At 37.0% G+C, this 22,283-nt stretch overlaps 1 protein-coding gene across 1 annotated transcript in view; it reads right to left on the minus strand.

Moving 5' to 3' along the window:
• The window catches only part of AFG1L (AFG1 like ATPase), a 61,346-nt gene extending 39,063 nt beyond the window's left edge, over positions 1-22,283 (minus strand). The window contains exons 1-5 of the mRNA XM_083857721.1: positions 22,192-22,283; positions 15,959-16,182; positions 6,768-6,819; positions 6,077-6,178; positions 4,679-4,809 (exon numbers count right to left, since the gene is read on the minus strand). Of these exons, the coding sequence (XP_083713847.1) occupies positions 4,679-4,809; positions 6,077-6,178; positions 6,768-6,819; positions 15,959-16,182; positions 22,192-22,279 (597 nt within the window). The 5' untranslated portion in view covers positions 22,280-22,283. The remainder of the gene's footprint in view (positions 1-4,678; positions 4,810-6,076; positions 6,179-6,767; positions 6,820-15,958; positions 16,183-22,191) is intronic.

Raw genomic sequence — 22,283 nt, forward strand, 5'->3', positions numbered from 1 at the left:
GAATGATATGACATAGATACTATTGTGTGATTGTTGCAAAAAACAATTCAACAGATGGCCCATCACAAAAATAAGCAATTTCATTGTTCTTTTTAAGTGCCTTCTATTACTGTCCATGAATAATCAAAAGGCAGGCAGTCACTTCCAGCACAGTCAGCCTCTTCTAACCTTCAGGCACAAAACACAAATGAAAAAATAAAATGGGTAGAACAAGTGATACTGGGGAGGGCTAAGGAAGAAAAAATGCCTACAAGATAAGCCATTAAGTAAAATTTCTTTAAATATTTTAATTTTAGCTGAATAAATTTGCTTTCTAGTACCAAGAAATAAAAGGATACAGGAACAATGCTACCAAAAAAAAAAAAAAAAAGTTTTTCTGAAGAAACAGCAATTCATATTTTACAGGAGTTCACCATCTTAATACATAAACCACCTTTATGATCGTTACACTTGAATTTCCTCCAGTTCCTGTGGTTATTATAAAGACACTTGTTGCATTTTGGCTTACGAAAACAGACCCCAGTTCTGAGGAAATAAACCAGTGGTGGCACACTGGGAGTTATACATTCCCATGACACAGGAGATTGACAGATTGCTGTGCTTTCACCACATCAGATGTGTATGCTGTGATGGAAATGCATGTGCAGAAAGATTTTACCCAGCATAATGTTTTCTTCTACTCCACACCCCTCCATCCTCCATCATTATCCCACTTCTAAATGAGTTTTCCGGGACAAAAAAAAAAAAAAATTCTACACTAGAGACTTAGGTAAAAGACTCAGATTACATTTCTGACAATTATTTTGAAGCAATAATGTTCTTAATGAATGATATATAAACACTAGTTTTCTTCTTCCAAAGATTTTTTCCATTTTGTTCTATGAAAGCCTTAATAGGGGTATTTTCCTTTTTAAAAAACAAACTTTTACACAATCTGTAACATATGCCTCATATCTCTGCTCTCTAAGATCTGATATTAAAAAGAATAGTAATTCACTATTGTGCCATATGTTTAATACACTTGCTTATGTTTCACTTATCAATAATTTATTTCTTCTGGATACTAACATTTAAGAACTTCTCTCCCATTGCTAAAAAACCAGGACCCACAAGGAGTCACTACAGATGTGCATCTTAGGGGTAAGTGAATTTCTTGTACCACAAAGCACACCTAAAAGCCAAGCTTTAAAATTCTATTATAGAAGTAATTTGGTTACAAACCTTTTTGTTTAACAGTACTACAAAGCATGCTACCTTTAGCAAACAGGGAATGAAAGGACATTAATGCTCACATAAAACAAAACAATAACATTCTCTTATTAATGAGAACTGTTATTTGATGCAGAATTCTGAGCTCTATTACAAAAAAAAAAAAAAAAAAAAAAAAAAGAAAAACACAAAACAAAACAACAACAACACAGAAAACCCTCTTGAAAGTTCTGTCAAAAAAAGCAGGAGCCATTTTGAGGACCAGGATCCAAATGTGAGCTCTTTTTATCTAATACACTTTAGGAAAGAACAAATTTCTACAAGGTAAAGCAGGTAGAAGACAGTAACTAAAGGATTGTAAGTTCTCACGTTTTTTACTGTATCCAGCATTTGTTGCAACTGATAATAAAAGCAAAGTCTACCAATTACCAATAAGGAGAGCCTGCTAGGGGAAAGAATGGAGAAATTTCATTAGCATTTAAGAGAAGAAAGAAAAAAAAAGGAAAGACACTAGACTAATAGTTAATTTACATGTGTAAGTGCCTGAGACTCAGTCAGTCACTGATTGGTACAGTTCCACGTAATGAATGACAAACATAAGCATGTATTATCAGCAATTAGTATTAGCACAAAAATAAGAGCCTAATTTTTATTAGAGGCTTTTAATAGAATGCAGGTTAGTAAAAACTCACTAAAATTGTTAGTTCGCTTCTGTAGTCCAAATGGTACCATTGGTACCTTAATGCTAACTCTGCATGGCTCAGCTTCCCAAGGAGGAGGGACTCTGGTTTCATTATCAATACTAACATAGGTTACGGCCCCTTGCCAAAATTAGAGCTTCTAATTACCTGTGTATAGTTATTTGGTCACTGCTAGCCACCCCTGTGTTCTGGAATATCATTATTACAAATGGCTTAATTTTAGGGTTTTTCATCAAAATGAAGACATTTTTAGAATGGCTTAAGACTTTTGTGATTAAAAAAAGACTTAAATATTTCAAGTAAACTTGCATGACAAAGATCAGCAAGACATAGCAATGCTTTAATAACCTGACAGCTTGGGGCTCAGGCAACTGCTGACAAAATCCTGCTTCAAAATGGACAAACACAGAAGCAGAGTGCCATCACTGAGGTCCTGGCCATCACAGAGTATTTGCACAAAGAATCATTAAATTTTTTTTTTTTTTTTTAATACAACAATACTTTGGAACACAGAAAATTACTTTTAAAAGAAGTACTGAAATATTTTTCTAGATCAATTAGTCAATTCTCCACCTGTTTAATAGTTCTCTGGGCTTTGCAGGAAGATTCACTTTGAAATACTTCTGGTTTGCTTTATCCCACCGTCAATGAGGAAAATGCAACCTCAGCAATGCTTTTGTCTTCTGCAGTTCTGCATTTGGTTTCCTCTGCAAAATGGGCATTAACAATACGTTTTGCTGTCCCTGTTTAAAATATCACTCATCCATCTTTCTGTTCTTAAGATAAATAAATAAATAATTTCAAATTATTCTCCATTTTTTGTTCAGCAGGCATCTGAAAGCAACTTGAAGTGTTCAAAGCAAATCTCAGTTGTGTGCCTCAACACACAATTATTTTGCCAAAACAACCTCACTTTTCATCTGTCAAAACAGAGACTTGCTTTGTCCACAAGTCAGAGCAGTGTATGTTCTAAGCCTGCAGCTCTTTCCAGTTTCATTTTAATCTAGCAATTCTTTAAATACAAGTAAATCAGACTGCAGGGAAATAAAGCTATGATCACCACTGAAGAAGTGAGCTGCAAATGTCCCAAATTAAATAAGGCCCCTTATTAATAATGTTACTTGGGTCACCATGTGAACTCCCAGTCACTGCATTAGTTTTTGATTATTTAAGCAGAGGGTTTCTTATCCCAAATTCAGTGCCTTCTGCAAAATTTCAGAAAGCTGGAACTCCTCTTAAACAGGCAAAACCTGTGTAGAGTTCCACGTTACAGAAAATCAGGCAAGAAATCTGTGAATTTAGAAAATTAGTATACCCAAACCAAGTAGATTTTAAAAATTTCCTTATTAATTCAAAGTCTTGGAAACACATTTAAAAGTATAGTTCTTGTATTAATTTCCCAACTGCGACAGTTCAACAGAACCAGTGATTTTTACAATTGGAGTCATTGGTGTACCTCAAGCAAGTCAGCAGGGGGAGCAGGCAATCAACCTGGGAACAAAAAATACCAGAGTCTCTCCCTTTAAAATGTAGAAACATGACAGACAGTCTGTAAACATCTCAATACCGCAACATGAAAGCAGCGAGCATTAATACAGAAAAGCAGGTATTTACACTAATACATGGTACAGCCATTTTCTACCATTTGAGCATTTAATGCTCTGACAGTTAACACTTCCCTCTCCAAACCTTCCCGTTTCTTCATATATAAGTAAAATTGTCTCTCTATTTAGATTTTATGCTCAGGTTTTGGAAACCCAGTATAACCATAATCACTGGACTGAACACAAATTAAATGATCAAACAGCAGCAATTGCAATGACCCCACACATTCTGAAACCACAGGTCAAAGGACCACCTCTGCTTGAAAAATGCAAGAGGAACTTAAAACAAGAACAACAGTTACTTGACCAAAATTCCCTTCATGGAGATGACCGCAGAACAGTTATTTCCTCAAGGGTGCAGATTTGCAAAATAATAGCAAGGAGATATAAACTGCTCCATTCATTTCAGAAATGTATTAATTTAACACCATAACAGACAATTTACAGTTAATAGATTGTTTTACTGTTGGTGATTTAAGAACTAACAGAGATCTGTTCTCATCTTGCTCTGCATTTCCTCTCTGAACTGAAAAAAACCCAAAACATCCCAGCTGGTTAAAGCTGCCAAATACCTACAGATTTTTATTTAACGTTTTTATAAAGAATTTTACATTTAAGTTTGTGACATGCCCCTAATATTCATAAGCTGAGTAAAACAAATTAAATAATCAAGTTAGCTTGGGCAAAGACAATTTTATACACTTATTTTTAATTTTCATGTTTAATTCAGTAGAAGTTTCTTAAAATCCTTAATCACATTGAGAGTGTTTGTTGCATTATATGAACTACAAAAGCAAAGCTGCAAGCAAGCATCAGGTGGCACTGCACAGACTCAGTACAGGATGATGGTCCCTGCCTTGAAGTATTCACGAGCCTTTAGACAAACTCTCATACCTCCTTGTATGATCAGTGATCAGACTGGTAAACAAAAGCACTGTAGGGGGACTTAATGCTGCTAACTTGCATCTGGTCTACTGTGAAAAAAAAACAACAAACCCCACCATCTTCAAAACTGTAGAGTGACCTCTAGTCTTTAACTTCTACTGGTCTCTACTGGCCTGGGATTCACATACTATCTTAGCAGTAAGAAGTATCATATTTTAGGATCAAAAGTAATTTTATGAAGTTTCCCTTGAAGTGAAGGAGTAATCTGAGACTTCTTACCTGAAACTCATCAAAACACAGGAGAGCAGCCTCTTTGCTTATTTCCTCTGCCACAGGTGCAATTGGGTCATATGATTTGGCCATAAATCCTGCTGTTCTCTTTGGTAAGTTCTGCTTAAGGCGATGTATTCCTTAGATGATAAAACAGAAAAGAACAAATATTTCTTATTTATTTTTCTAAAATGGGACCAACAAAATTATTTAGCTAACAAATAAAAAGTATACTGGTTCAGTAAAAATACGAAAGCTTCCAACTTAATCCAGTTTCAAGAGGAAAAAACACTTTTCAACCACATCCACGCAACAGTTAAAAGCTCACAGATTTTGTGATTCTTTTAGATTTTGTTTAGAAAGACATAAAACAAATGCCAAAAACACCTTGAATGCTATGCACCTATACTTTATCTTCTATAAACTGATACAAATTGCAGTTTTCTTGCTCTGAAGGCATTCTTAGAATGCATTTATCTAAAAGAAGGCAGACATAGCAACACAGTTATACTTCAACATGTGAAGATGATGATAATGGCACAAGGTAAGATTATTAAATCCATACTTTACTGTCTTATGGGTTGTACTGCATCTGACTGTAAACAAAGATTCAGAAAAAAAAGGTCCTGCAGAAGGAAGCTACCTTTGTTAATATTAAGCACAAATGACAAGAAATGGAAACAAAAAATCTCAAGTGACCCAGCAGTGATAGGAAAGTGGGCACTAAAAAGTGGCCTGAGTTATTTACACCAGTGAAAGCTTCCCAAGAAAAATGCAGCTGTCACAACACTAGTAAAATAAAGCAACAGTTAACAATTTGAGAGTATACGGTCATAGAATTTAGAAACAGAAGCAAGTTTTAAAATATCTAGAAAGCATCCCTGTCAAAACAAAATCCTTTATTCAGCTGATCAGAAAATTTCCTGAAATTTAGGATGCACTTCTTTCTATTACTTTTTTCCTCTAAATTACTGACAGTTTTACTAAGTTAGTCAACCAGAATAGTTCCCATTCTCCTTGGCATTTATATCTGATTTAGCTATTGCTTATTCAAAATATAGATGGAGTTTAACCTTTACATTTTCAGTTTTGGCATTGCCTTCTTCAGATTTCAGGTAAGCTAATTGGTACCTGGAAAACAATTAGTTAATGATTTCATTCTAACCAATACACTCAACTTATGTTTATTTTTCTTACAGAAAAGATACTTGAGAAATAATACGCAATTGATATCTATGCTAGTATGATAAACAATGCTAAAATGCTTTAACTTTTCTCCTTTTTTTTTACTTTTCTTTATGCTAAAATATTTAAATAAAATTACAGTGATTAATATGAATATGAGACAGACTTTTTAATAGATACTGTATTTTAAAAATTCTTGTCAATACCTGTGTCTGCACTTACTCTGGTGTACATCCAACATGAACCCATGAAAATGGACTCTCTTTTTCCTTTCTACTTCTAAGTGAGAATAGAACATGTCCATCAGCATTGTCTTTCCTGTGCCTTCAAATAAGAACAATAAAAAACATTCAACAGGTAGTTAATTTAAGAGCAGTATGTACTGATTACATTAATGATTGTTTGTTAGCTTGGCCCTAATGAAACTATAATTTTCTACAGGGTAAGTACAAGACCAGACTGCTGTGAGGAATTTTCTGTTCAAAAACTTGGAACAACTAAATTTTTATTTCCCTGTTTTAAAATAGAGAGATGGCCCAAAGGCTGCACAAATTACTCCCCATACATCCATAAAACATGTTAGAATTTCATCTGAAAACCAAGTATGTTTTCATGGTGCACTGTTGCTATTAGAATATATGAATTCTCTCTCACAATTACTTCCCAAATTCTTAAATTGCATTCTTAAATATTAGTGAATGGGTAAGGCTGAAAACAACTACACATACTAATGTGGTCCAATCAAACAGCTTCCTGCATTCAGAGTATAATTATATTAAATAACATCATAATGTTACATCCTGTAAAATCCATTCAACCAATAAATCTATATAAACATCAAGCTTTTAGACACTTCTGAATTTGAATAGGCATTAATTTAGAAAAAAATCCATTGGATGCAAATGAAACTCACCAACATCTCCATAGACATAAAGACCTTTTGGGGGGTTGGTTTTGGCAAAGAGCTGCAAGTCAAGACAAAAAGAGTAAGTATAGATATGGAGGAAAATAAAAGCAAGCACAGGGCTGTGATAAAGTAAGAAAGTAGCTACACTTAACCACAACAGTAGCACTAGCTAGTTAAGTGTAATTTCGACTAAATCATTAGCTCAGAATTCCTAAGTAACCTACCATTCTGCAAATTCTGAATAAGAAGCAAAATGCAGGGCTTGGGATTTGGGGTTTTTTTAGATCATTGTGAAAATATCCCCAGCCCTAGCACACGTGCCTTTTTATCAGAACACATAAAGTGATTCAATGTTTCCAAATCCACCATGATAAAAACAAATCCTTTCCCTCATTAAGCCATTTGAGCAAACAGTCCTAGCAAAAAAGGACATAAAGTTAAGCAGTATCGCACTATTCAAAGATATATGCACTAAATGCATATTAGAGCAGATCTGCTAAAGAGATAAAACTATTAGGACTTAGAAAATCAGTACTGCAAAGCCCATGAACATTATGCATCCTATTTCTCTCAGCTTTGAATATTAAAAGCAAAACCATCTCTGGTTTAAACATGATTAAGATCAATGGAGTTGCAGTAAAAATATGTACCTATATACACACATGCATGTGTCTGTGTATGTATAAATACATAAACATTTAAAAATATAATTTCAAAGCATGCCTTTTATTAACCATTTTTTCAAGTGAGTTACTGTCTTGAATGAATACTGCTTAAAATTTTTAAATTTCTTCATATTATTCAGGACATATATTATGACCTCAGATATCTATTTTACTCAAGTATATATTTTTATGGAAAAATCTCCAGTAATGCTAAGACTTTCAATTTGAAATAGTGCTCTTTCCCCTTCCCCCAGTACTGTGCACAGCCACTTCCAAGTATAATTCAAAAAAGAAGCAGTTTCTAAAACACTGGAGATCTTAACAAAATTCAATCAAATCCATGAAACTGAATTGACATCCACAAAAAACAGTGCAGAAGAGTATTCACTTATTTTAAAGTGCTTCACTTTCAGAGGTCTATGGGCTGCGCTAACACGGAAGAAAATTAAAATTGCAACCCTGTGGTCTCATTTGGAGCTGGGTAATTGCTAAACAACTTGAATCTAAAGCAGTTTTTCAAAATATAGTGCCATGTTAAAGAAATAGAGGAGTCAGTACAAAACACTAATTAAATATGAAAGAAAATGCATGACCATAAAGTAGAAGGGTAATATCTCAGCCCTATAGTACCAGCTCACTCAGAAAATATGCAAGCATGGCTCTTACACAAGAGCCCCTTTAGGATTTAATTTAGATCTCTATTAATAGGGTAATCAAAAATTTGTATCATCAATCTGTGGCTGGAAAGGGTTTCAGATGTTTGGAAACTACTCCATTAATTGACGAGACTGCAACTATTTGCTAGTACTTTGAAAGCATTGTAAGACAATTTAATTGTTGAGTATTTTTCAGTGTGTACTTTTTAAGAGCTTGTGTTCAATAAAACTACTGATGCTCAGTTACAGGAGAAAAGGAGAAACAGACAAAAACCCAAATGAGACATTTTCAAAAAATTTCTTTGGGTTTAGTTTTAGATTACCAACAATCATTTCAACAACATAAAAGCCTATCACATTCAATTTATTATACAGGGAGGCTGTATTAATGTGATTTGCAGTTTCACCAGAAGTGACACAAAGTTAGAAAAACAAATCAATGTGTAGAGTACAGCTTTACCTGGGTTTGCAAAAGTTATACAACCAGAACAAATAATAATGGCTACATTTTTATACCAATATTTTCATTGTAAATTACATTTCATTATTAATTACATTTAACTATCTTAATATTTGTCTTTTTAGGCATATTTATTTCCAGATAACATGGTACAGAAAAAGGAACTTTTGTTTTGACTAAAAGAAAAAATATAATGGCTTGGGCTCCATAGAAGTTGATTTAAAGAATGAAATTAGTTTCCCTTTGAAGACAGCAGTTTTTGAGCGGTATCTGATTACTAAAAAGATGGATACTGTGGCAGATCCAAACATATTTGCTGAAGCTGATCATCTCTAAAAACAAATCAAATGTCAGAAAACCTCTTGTCCTCCTTCAGCAATTAAAGAAGTTCGTAGGAAATATTTTACATATACTTCTAAACATCACAATACTGACAGCTTTAGTATAATCATTTCTTCATTCCTGTCAGATATTGTATAACTCTCAGAATTTGTTTTCATAGTCTTTGGTTGTTTTGTGTTTTTTCTTAACATACATTTTATTAAAAAAAAAAAAAAAAAAAAAAAACAACCAAAAAACAAAAACTTTATCAGTGGATTTTTCTTAATACTGAAAACTCAGATATCCCACCAGTCTTAAGCTACTTTGCATGATCATAAAATAGATCTTTTTTTCTTTTTGTTTTAATTATTCTAATGCATCTTCTGAAGTCTGGAAGTTGTCTAAGAAAAAAGGAAACTTCCACCAGGATTGTGGCTAAAATCCCATCAACATTCTTGATTCAATCTAAATCACAGCAAACAGTCAGTCAATGGTATGTGGGGGCAAAGAAAGCAGAAGACTGATCTTGGTTCTGTGCAAACATACACCCTGCAAGAAGGAGGGGGGAGATCTAAAGCAGAAGATCCTCCAGTCACCCTAAAATAAGGACAGTCTACTTCAGGCATGAAAGGGAGAAAAGTAGGAAATGTAGGAAGACAAAGTAAATTAATGACTTCTCCTTGCTCATTTCTGTATTTTCCTGAGGTACATGTGGGGTGTCAGGATAACAACATTAAATTTGTTTGGCTACAATGGTAAGATTTAAGTATGTTGAAGTTAGTATTTACAAGGTACTAACCCAAAGATACTAAGTGATACACAAAATTTGAGTTTGAATGGGAGAACATCTTTAGTAACATGCAATGTCTTCTCACCTTCTCCCCTGCTCAGACACCAGAAGCAAGCAACTAATTTCCTGGGAGTATTTACACCCTGATTGGAAAAACTTTTAAGTGCAAATGCATGCCAATTTTTTTTTTTTTTTTTTTTTTTTAATGTTAACAAAACTGCCTCTTTCTCCTACTCTTTCAGGCCTCCTTTTTGGCTGCTGTTATAGCTGAAGACATTTTCAAGGTCGTGAATGGTGTTTACTATTGTTCATACCTCTTTTCAAAACATGACCTCACTTATAATTGAGCTTATTTCAAGTCATTAGTACAGCAACTCAACAACTCTTAAGATGTCCCAATTGGTATTATTTTGAAAAGCTGGAGATCTGAAATGTCTATGCAAACTCTTATGGCCTTGAACTTCAATTCAGAGGATCTCAAAATATCTCAACACATAAGGCCACTCTCTCACCAAGAAGAAGATTGAAGTCCTTGTTCAAATTTGATGAGTAATTTTGAAAAACAGAAGCCTACTTGGCTGGCAGCAAGACTAATTGTTTTCTCCCCTGGGACTCATTCTAAGCTGATGCCCCAAAAAACCTACATCATAACAAAATAGTGTTTTATTACCATGAAGGAAATGGCTGGTGTCTGCTGTGTCTGTGTGTGTGTGTGCCCCAGACTACTCATTTCAGAAAGGTTTGGTCTGTGAGGTAACACAAGTGTTCTGGATAAAAAAACCTGGAAGGGCTCTATTGTACCTGATATAGATATTTGCTCCCTAATCCTACTTTTACCATATTTTAGTGAATAAAACCATGTAGAGAAAAAGTGACAAAAGAAGAACAAAGCTAAAACCAAAGCAGACCATTCTTGTAATGGTTCAGAGTGCAAGAAGTTTCTATTTCTGGAATAGTTTTTGCTATTTTGGAAGAGGCCTCTGCAATTAAATCACATAAGAAATAAAGCAATAAAATAAGGAATATCAGACTACAGAAGAGGCTGGTAGAGAGAGGCTTCTCTTCCACTGGCCCTTTTTCTTCACTGCAACCTTTCAGCCACATTCTCTTCAATGACAGAGCCAGGAAAAATGAGCACACTTGAAATGCCAAGCACCACTTTTTTTTATTTTATTTTTTTAAAAGCTGTCAGTAGATGAATTTCTTCTCAACACAGGATATTTCATACTAAAAGTGGGCTATTCAAGTTGCTAGAAACATCCTGAAAAAGCAAGAAGTCAACCTACAAAATACAAAGTATAACTGATGCAGTATTTAATTTTTTCAAAATATATCCTTAACTAATTTAAAATACATCAATTTGTTTCATTTACATCTATTAAAACTCACTGAGTACAAAATAGAAAGGAAATCCAATGGTTTGATCACAAAGACTTGACAGTATTCAAAGTTACAAAGTACCTGGCCTCTATGAGAGGAGAATGCCAACGAGCTATTCACACACACAGATTTACCTGTACCATTAGTATTTCCTAGAGAAGCCTTCTAGTGGCCATATGAATGAATTCCATCCAGAAACCTACACGAACTCTATTCAACCCAGGCCAACCCCAGACAGCAGTACTCAGCACCAGCTCTTCTTGGCATGAAAAGCTTAGCTCTAACTGAAGCAAGTCTGCAGCAGCATCACTTCACTGAAAGTCCATAACAGAAAACCAAGTATTTTGCTGACTTAGGAAACTCCTCAACAGATGCAAACATATGCTAAGCATATGATTTCACCAACTACCTAGTCACATTTGTGAATTATTCTGGGGAAACCTTCATTAAGATGTTGATAACAACTTTGCTGAAGCAAAACCTGGCCTGCACTAGAATTTAAACTATCATGTTTGGCTTCATTTCATCTCATAAGGAGCTCTGTTTGAATTTGCAAATTGCTTCCTCAAAGATAACAGAAGAAGAACAAAGCCACTATGACTTCCTCTCTCTGAGTCATGATTTCATTTAATTACACCAGCTAGCAGACTTTGACAGATTTCTGCAGAATCACTGCTCTCCTCCTTTGCTGGGGTTTTGATGTATGGCACAGCACTGTAGTGCTCAACCTGGTTACTCATCTTAAGATTTCCACAGAAATATCAAACTCTAGAAGAAAAGCCTCAAACTGCAACAACACTTACCCCTGTAGCAAGTAGTTCTTCAGCTGCTCCTCACTGACTCATTAGTTCCATCACTGAGCCATGCAACAATTTTAAAAAGTCAGTTTAAAATTAAAGCAATGTTAAATGAAGACGTGGGATGCTTTAAAGGAAGTAGTGAAAAACACATTCTCAAGTAAAAATGTCAGATTGTCTCAAGTAAAGAAAGTGTCAATCTGACTTTACTGCAATTAGCTCTGTTACATAGGGACATAGCAGCATCATAGTTCCTAAATAGAATAAGGTTAGTATTTGTTCTCTGCAATAGAAGCCTTCTTCCTATTCACACTTCCGAATCAAAGAATCAGTAAATAACAAACCCACACAGTGCTTGATCTACAAAGCCATGACAATTGCTCTAACAACTAACAATGATTTGGAACGCCCCAGTTAACACAAGTCAGCTCTCAAAACTATTCTCCAGGGCAGTGCTTTTAGAACTTAATATCCAAATGTCCAAAACATCTTGCCAGAAAAGATCAAAAGGCTCTAACCTACTGATCCTCGGGTTTGACAGTAAGGCAAATGCCTTTGTCATAACATTTTCTCCAAAAAAATGAAAATTAATAAAAGTCTGGCATTTATGTGTGATGCCTATATAACTTAGATCAAAGTTACAAAGTGCTTATGTGGCTTGAGTTATAAGATAGCTAAATAACCTGATATCAATATAACCTAAATCATGACTTTTTATATATCTATATAGCCTGTCACCTGTATAACCTGAATCATAGCTTTTTATACCTATATAGCCTGATATAAATAATTTTTTACACAATGTAATGGCTAGTATATGGTTAATTAGTTGCTAAATGCTGAATAGACAAAAAAAGAAAAAAACTTGCCAGGTGGATAGTTTGAGAGATAGATAAGTTATAGTACTAATGAAAAATTGGCAAGTGCAAAGCCAATCAGCCACAAAACGAAGGATTTAGGTGGTTGAGACCAGACAGAACACCGTAACTGCACATGCTCTGAAGACAAAGTTTGGAAAGTTCAGCTGCAAAGACAACCTTGGAAGCCTTCATCAAAGACCCCAAATGACCCCTGAATTGAGGAGGCGCGAGTGCAGTGCCAAAGAACTCTCTAATAACCATGAGATCATACCAGGTAAATTAGTTCCAGAGTGCATGTGGAGATGGCGCAGTGACACACTGACACTAAGCAATACTTACTGTAGAAATAGAACACAGCACTTGACAAAGGTGGGTGAGTTAGGTGGAGAGCACTGCAATAAACAAATACCTGCTCTATAGACATCAGCCTAGTCTGTGGGGATTTATTTCCTGCCTATCTTTCGGGCATCGTGTCCAAAAAAAAATTTCAAAACCAGGAGCAAACCTGATAATTGGCTCCCTTTTAAATTATTTCATTTACAATCCAGGTACAGTAAGACAATTCTGAGATAGGCAAGTTAAAAGATTTTTAAGACCAACACCACAGATTGAAAAGAAACAGAGAGAGACAAAAAAAAACCCTGAAACCCAATAGCTTTTCAGATTCAGGATCTTCACAAGATACAAGACAGTGGTCAGCAGCTTAAGATTCAAATTAAAGAAGTAATTTAGCAAACGGAATCCAGCTTGGTCTCCTTGCACTTAAGCAAAGAAAGTTAGCATGCAGGCATGATGCGACACTGCTCTGGATACCAAAGACAAGAAATAAACATATTGAAAAAAGGAAGTTTCTATTTTTCACTTGCACAAATGGAATCAGAAGACTGGTTTAGACTCGGGAGTTAGCCCACAAATCCATCAAGACAACACAAATCCACAGGCGTACACCCACACACAACATGAATAAGTGTTTTTAAATAAACATACAGTTTTCAGGCTATTTATAATTTTTACACTGGTTGTATGTTTTTAATAATTTTAAGCCAAAGAAATTTCTGAAGTAAAAAGATAAGTAATGTGATGACCTGATCCAAGTGCCAGAGAAGGCAAAAATATACTATTATTTGGCTCAAATTCCCATTCTAACATCAGAGCTAGAATCACTGAATGATTGGGATTGGCAGGGATATCAGGGGGGTCACATGGACAAACACCCTGTTTAAAGCTGATTTGAAGGGGACCCATAAGGATGATGGGGCCAACTGCTTCCAGAACAGAACTTCCAAAGAAACGTTCATTGGCCTTTAGGAACAGTCTTGCCTTAGGATTTTGCTTCATGTATTTGTGAGTTTTCTTCCAGAGTGCCTACTTTTACTTCATAGAATTATTTCCCACTCATGTTTCTTCTTAATAAAAAGCTCTTTCCTGGGTGCTTACTCTGCTTCCTTCCATCAGGAGGACATTTATGGCATTCCAGTCAAGCACATGACTAGCAAATACATGATCTCCAGCTACACATCTGAGCTGAAGGCATTCAGGGGATGTTGCAAGGAGACCAATAGGCAGGCTTGTGTCCCAATGCACCCTGCTACTCTTGCCTATTTGAAAGAGCCTCATTTAGAGGTGTAATACTTGTTCTCTTCCCCACTTTTTCACACCTTAAACCTAATACCCACCACAAGAGCCTTAGAATGGTTAAGTTATTATTTGGTGGCTGAAGGCCAGAGGACAGCATGCCATTTAAAGGCACTTGAGCCCTCCAGGCTTTGGCTCTGAGGATCTCACGCTACATCATTTAGTCTTGCCCTGTACCAGGTAAGAGAACAATCTGGTATGGTTAGGTAACAAGTTCAATGGAGTAGCATATTTAGATTTATGTCCATGAGATGAGTGTTGTGCAATGAATGTTTAAAAAGGCTGACATGGAGATTTGTTAGCAAGGACTGCAAAGGATATTTATTGATCATAAATGTTAAAGTTACTTCTGATTTAAACAAACAAACAAACAAACAACAACCAAAAGTGGTGCAAGAAAAGGAGAGAAATCAAAGAAAAACACTCAAGAGTCTAACTGGGGAAAATGCTGACAGTTTCCCTCATTCCTCCAGGGACAGGGAGGTCTTTCCAGTGCAGATAAGAGAGCAGTGTATATTTTGCCATGCTTTTTCCCCATGCACCATGCTTTTACCATCAGACTTAGTCAAACACCCCACTCTTGCTGTTTCCTCTGACTTCAGCTTACAACTGTGCTGACTGGAATATGTTAACCAGGTGCAAATGAAGCACATTCACTGGCATTCAACTTTTGTGCACATCTATGACTGCCTAATGTGGAATTAAATGTCTTATCTGCTTTGCTGGATGCTACATTTGGTTTTCTGGGATATAAACTCAGATCTAAAAAACAAGAGGCAAGGAAAGCTGAAGAGGGAATTCCCACACTAGTTCTAGTTGCTTCCCATGAGAATGTGCCATAACAGTGCTATCAATATTTCCAGGTGCAAGGCCACCAGAGCAGCAATCTGAGAATAACAGCGTGAAAACAAGAAACGTGGAAAATACTGTCAATAAGAGTCTGGAAAACATTGTGTCAAGAGCTTCAAGGAAAAGTTACAAAGATGCAACAGCAGGCTAACGGCACTATGATTGTTAAGACAATGTGCAACAGGGATATGTCTAAACTTTTGTAAATCCTTTGTAAAGACATTGTGATGCCCCCAAACACACAACAAGGGTGCAGGTTATACCTAGGCCTTCTTTCCTTGCCTCATCTGGAAATTAGCAACATGGAGAAGAACTGTTCTTAAAGTCATGTCTGATACATATTGTAACGTGGAATTATTTGTGGAATACCTTGTTAGAACACAAATATGGAATATGTTAGAACACAAAACATCAGTGTTCAGTTTATATAATCCAAACACACAAGTATAATACCAGTGCTTGAGAATTAAAACCTTGTTTAGGCTCCTCTCTCCTATAGCCAAATAACATTTCTAGAAAGGTAGGCAGCAGACATTACTAAAACCATAACAGATTTTCTTACAGAGTTCTTTCAATAATATCTGTTTTGGTTACTTCTGGAGTGCCACTGGATTTTACAAATCAAAAACTAAAGAAGAGAGATTGAAACATAAAGAATGATCTATCTGGAAAGATACATTTGCAAAAATAAGATCTATGCCCTTGACAGAAATTTATGCATTTTATTCACATTCTTATGAGGAAATATAAATGCAAAAAATATTTTTATCATTATAAACCTCACCTTTGAAAGAACACTTTTTGAGTCAATGCTGTAGCCTTTAAGGCTCTCATGCAATTTCTGCAGGTGCTGCACAACTCTTCTTTGTTGCTCATCATTCTTCAGCTCTTCCTGCTTAATCAAAAAGTCATAATGTTCTAAAGGTCCATTGCAAACCAGTAAGGCTCTGGCATGAGCATCTGTAGGAGTACCAGGCCCTGTCTTCTCATCTGCCTGAGCTGTGTAGGCTGTAAAAATAAAAGTAGCCAATTAATAGAGAAGTGTTTAAAGGCATCTCCTTAGAAACAACACATACTCCTAACAGTTTACTCAAAGATACACATACACAACTCACCTATATAACCACTGGTTACCCCTTCATTTTTCATTAACTCAATTTCTAATTTTACTCTTGTAGTATGTTTTAACATTCCTTTATTTTATTAAAAAGCACATATTCTAAGTAGCCCAGCCAGAGAGTTGGTGAGATTTGGATGAGCTGTTGCAAGGGAAGTTTTGACCTTTTTTTTTTTTTTTTTTTTTTTTTTTTTCCCAAATTGGGTTAAAATCATTTAAAAATTCCAAAGTGCATTTCTACAGATAATCCTTCTGGTAAAACTTCAGAAAATATTTAAAAGTCAACAAACAAGAGACCAAACCAGGAGTTCTGTAAGGAAGCTGAAAGACTCAAACACCACACTAAACAAGGCAGCAGCTGTGAAGCCCTGCAATGCCACAGCCTGATCTGCTGGCATTATCTTCTGCCTAGAAGAGACAGGGACAAGCCCAGGCAGGAATAGTGTCAGAAACAAGACATTAAAAAAACAAAAAAGTCAGAATTGCTAGACACAAAACAAGATATAACTAGGAAAGGAAAGAATGCACAATATTACAAAGAAGGCTTGCAGAATCATTAATATCAGAAACAGTGGCATACACTGGAAAGCTGTTAAGTATCTTTTTTGCTTCCAGTGTCATTTAACAGGTTAAGTACAATAAAGAAAAAAGCCTGTTAATTGCAGTAATGCTTTTGTCACATAGCATTGCCATCTATAAAGTAGGAAAGAAAGTTGCAAGTGAAAGTACCTTTCAGCAGGTACAAAACAGCTGGAAAAAGAATATGTAATAAATAATTACTACAGTTAAACTAGATTTATATCTGCAGTGGAGTTTCATCAAGAGCGAGCTCAGGATCTTATGCTGGTGCAACCCTGAATTTCCGACCATGCCTTATATGGCAAAATAAAGCGCACAGAACACAGACCGAGAATGCAAATAACAGAAAATCAGGAGAGGGCTGCAGACACTCTAGGAGCCAAGTAAATTCTGACAAACTGGACAAATAATCTAATACAAATAGGATGCAATTCAACAGGGACAAAACACATTATTTAGAGGAATTAACTAACTCAGGAGATGGGGAATGACCAGCTAAAGAGCACCTCTGCAAAAAAAGGATCCAACAGCTACACTGGATCACAAAATGACAGTGAGACAACATCATAACACTATTAGAGGAAAAAATAAACTAAACTAAAATAAACACAAGTACTCCAATATAAATACACACAGCGGGGAAAAGGCCCTGTTCTATTCAATACAGGGTATAGTCTGCCCTGGGAGACACTTGTCAATTTTCACATCATATGTTATGAGAAGTATGAACCAAATGGGATAGTAAATGGAGATTTAAAGGACTATTTTTTAAAAATATGAGTAACAACCCACAAAGATGCCATAAAAGGCACAAAATGAGTTTTAAATAGTTATAAGAGAGACAGAATATTAGAAAACCATAAAACTGAACTAGTAGATCAAATTATTTTTTAGTTATTGCAAGTAACAGTTTCTCCATTAAAAAAAACAGTCACTGCTTATATCTGCAGCCAATAATTGCACCAAATTCTCTTGTTCCTGGAGGAACTGAGTTGCTGCTTTGAATTAAGAATAATTAGCTCATCCCTATCTAAAGAGATCACATAAAGAAAGTTGAGTTCAAGGTCTGTTACTGCAAAAATGTGAGTAAAACCTGTAGCGAAGAAAAACAGGATACTGAGAAAATGAAAGGAAATGGTATTTATTCAGATAACTTAATAACTGTAATTAAGTGAAATAGTGAAATAGATTAATAGTCTAGAAGCTGTAAAACTTCCAATGATGTGGGGTGATTTTTAAAAATAAGTTTGATGAAAATCTGTCAGGAACAGGTCAGTAAAAACCTGATCTGCCTCTGAAGGGAAGAGGAAAAGATTGCACAGTTATGGAATGGCATGGGTTGGAAAGGAGCTGAAGTATCATCCAGACCCAACACTCCTGCCATGGGCAGGGACACCTTCCACTAGACCAGGTTGGTCACATGATCTCTCAAATTTTTTTCATCTTGTCTTCCACTATTCCAGTCCCAAAAAAGTCAACCTCAGTCCAGTGATCCATATCACTGAACTATCTGTGCCTCTGCAATACATAGAAGCTGATGGCCCCAAGAGCTCCAGTGTGGTCCCTTATAGCTATAAACCACAGGACTGAAGAGGAAAAAAAAATAAAAAATAAGCTGACTTAGGGATAAGAAAGGGTTTGCAGCTCATGACCTTCCTGGCCATGGACAAAGCACACCAACAGGACTGCTCAGGAGCATGGGGTTTGTCTCGGGTTACATGTACTCACAGCTAACCATCCTGGGAGGGGGAGAAAATACTCTGTCATTAACACATGGCAGAGGTGGAGACTGTGCCCAAATGGCCTCAGAGAGTGTCCTGACACCAATCACTCACTGTTCTCCTAAAATAATATTGAACACTGGGATTTAAATATGATGGGAGTACACTACAGTGCACTGCCAGGAGACACCCAGTAACTGGTTAAGTGATAAACTAAGGCAGACACTACTGAAGAGCATGTGGGGGTTTCAGAGGTAAGTCAACAGAAGGTAGGTATACAAGTGATAAAATATTCTAAGAGACAGAAAAAAATGTGCACCTTCCATTCTAACCTGCATTTTGTGGAACAGATTGCAGAATCTATCACTCAACTATAAGAATCACCTATGATTCAGGGCACTAACTGTTGTCCTACCACCCTCTTCTCCATATTGTAAAATAGGGGGTTTCATTTATTCCTTACGTTTCCTTATCTAATCTTTGTATTACAGAAACTGCAAATCAATTTTTATTAGTTCCCTTCTGATGTCCTCAAGTGTCACACATAGAAAAAGTGTCGTCTACACCTATGTAGTGTTCTAGATACAACTATAGAAAAGCACAACATCAATTCACTGTTCACTTAGTTTTACATAGAACAGTGTAAAACTAGACACGGTTATCCATAACCTACCTTTCCAACTTTCAGGGTGCAGGACAGTGTTGGATGTTACCACATTAACCTGAAGTTCCCTGCTTCTGTAGATTCGACACCAAGGTGCAACTTTTTTCCTAAATTCCTGTTCCTAAAACATATATATGTAAGTATAATCTCACTTTATTTCATACCATATTATTAGGTATTTGCATTTGCCTTTCTGCTTATACAGAAGCTGAGTTGTGGCATACCAAAACTGAGCCTAACAGTTACACAGAAGGGTAACCAAGGTACAAGGTAGAGAATTAACACTGTCCCCTTCCTTCTTGGCTATAATCATTAATTATTGTTGGTCTTAAAAATAAAGAATATTTCCAACCAATAGTTGTGTAAGAACTGCATCTAAACCAAACCCATGTAGGTTACAACTGCACCAAAATTAAGTACCCAAAAATCACCCAAGTGCCACCTTTGCTGACTGTCACAATCAAGAAGCTGGAATAGCTTCTACTAAATCAGTGTTAATGCAAGACAAAAAGATCACATCTGTTTCATTAGTGCTCTGCCAGCATAATCTGCCTCAAGAGCTTTCCACAAACTCTGGAATTTGTGTGGAAAGAGGAAAACGGAAGTAATAGAAACCAACTTTTAAAAACTGTCATGTTTTCAATAATACAAGCTGAAGTTCAAGATATTAATTTGGGTCACAATGAAGCCAAACTGCTTCAAACCTTGAAAATCTCAGTGTAAAGCTGTTAAAACTGCCTATGAAACACAACAGAAAAAGAGGACTTGGAACTCAGAGGGCACTTTCGTCAACAGGCAGATGCAGATGGTGGTATCAGAGACCTTCCTAAACTCAAGGTTAAGCTGGTAACAGAACTACTGCAAAATCTTTCCTTCTTAGATAAGACCACAGTGAGGAGGAAGGGCAATGGTACAGCCTTGTAGATCCAAAGGTTACCTTCCTGTGTGAAAATAGGAGCAAAGGTAGCAAAAGATCAGAAAGGATTTTTTTCATGCTAGTATCTGTAGACAACAATACTGTCCTCTTGTCTCATCTTTTATTAAATATATAAACAAGTTTTACAGAATCAGACTCCAACAGGTAAATTGCCCCACGATGTACAAATATTTTGATAAATTAAACATATGTGTTAAAGTTAAGCACATGAATAAACCTGAAGAAGAACAAAGACTTGTCATGTAAGCTTCTTGGGAAAGAGATCATGTGCCAGGTATAAAGCTAAAAATACATTTATAGTCTAATAATAAACAAATGGTCCTTTTGAAATATTGCACTATGATTAACAACAAGAATCTAAGAGGAGGTGATCTGAAAAAGTTATTTACTTTCCAGTGCTTAAAGAAAGCTTAAAAAGTCAAAATCCAACCATATTGGGGGGAGGGGGGGAGGCGTACACACACTAAGTTATCTGCATGAATTGAAGATGTTGGGCCAGTGTCATGGAACATTCATAAAAGCCCCACAGTTGCTGAAATTAACAGTTCAAACCAGAAGAAGTAGCTTGCAGCTACAACACAAGGACAAGGATTTGCATTTTTCTCTCATTGTACAACCTCAGATGAATCACTGAAGGCCATTCATTTGGGCAGCATATGAAACAGCATTTAATCTTCTAGAGAAGCATGAGTTGGAACTAGAATTCTACTTTTTGCATTCATGCCTGATAGATTATTCTGCTAGAAGATTACTTGTATTTTTTCCATGAACACCTCGTTTAACAACCTGACCTATAGATGAAAGTAAGGAAAGACAAGAGAAGTGTATCAGTAAAATTGGGACTTCACACAGATAATACTTGTCATGTCTTTCCTTAATTATGGAAAAGGTACAAAACTGTGGAAAGTAAACCACAAAAACAAGGAAAAGACTATAAACCAGTGATCACAAAACCAAGATTATAAATCAATTCCATGATGGCAGCCCATCCCTGCAGTCTGATGTCCTCAAACAACATATGCAAGGACTGCCTTCCTTTTAAGCTGACAAACTGCCTAAAGCCACTGGATTTGCTCTGACAACTTTTTCTAAATACTAGTATGTTGGTTATTTAAAAAAAAAAATAAAATCTACATAGAGTCCAAGTGTTAGACCAATATCGAATTAAACACGTGCAACTAAGCACTACCTGCAGCAATTGTCTATTTTTCTTAGGATGTTTAAATATTCTACAATCACAACATAATGTGTGGATAGAAACATTTTTTAATCCTGAGACCCACCAGTCACCAGCTGAATTCTCACTTTGGCCAGACTGGCAGAGGAAGGACCAAGAGCTCTCACTTAAAAAAAAAAAAAAAAAAAAAAAAAAAAAAGACCTCTGCTCCTAACCTAAGCCTCTAGTTAACAAAACGCCATAAATGTTTGTACTGAAGGGATTCTCAAGGCAAGGCTGTGAGGACAGAGCCCAGCCGTCGGTCGTTACACACCGGAGGGCCCTTGATGGAGAACAGCCCCGGAGAACAGCCCCTGAGACCGCCCCAAGCCCGGCCCAAGCGCGGGCAGCCACCGCCACACCCGCCGAGCACCCGCCCGGGGCAGCCGCAGGGCTTTAGCCGGGCAGCACCGAGGCCCTGTTTCCCGGGGAAAAGCGGCATCGCCAACTCGGGAAGCCACGGGCCCCCTTGGCGGCTCCCCACGGGGACCGGCGCCGAGTCCCGCTGCCGCCCCGGCAGGCGGGTCCCCTCCCGGGCTGGGTCCGGACAAGCCCAGGCCGGGGAATGCCAGGACACCGGCGGGTCACGGCAGAGCGGCGGGGCCTGTGCGTGTCCAGCACCCAGCTCCCCTCCGCCGGGGACAGACCCGCGGCACGCCAGGGAGGGGAGGCACGCACCGGCCCCTGCCACCGCTCCTGGGCGCCCTTCCTGCGCGGTGCCCCAGCAGCCTGTCGCCCGCCCGGGCCTGGCGAGCGGCGGGGAGCCGCGGCGGCGGCACTGACCTCTGTGCGGCGGGAGCAGGCGGGCACGGCACCCCAGAGCCCGCAGCAGGCAGCGCGCAGTAGCCAAGGGCGACACAAGGGCTGCCATCTTC

Source organism: Zosterops lateralis, assembly GCF_965231275.1.
Source record: "Zosterops lateralis genome assembly, chromosome: 3".
NCBI lineage: Eukaryota > Metazoa > Chordata > Aves > Passeriformes > Zosteropidae > Zosterops > Zosterops lateralis.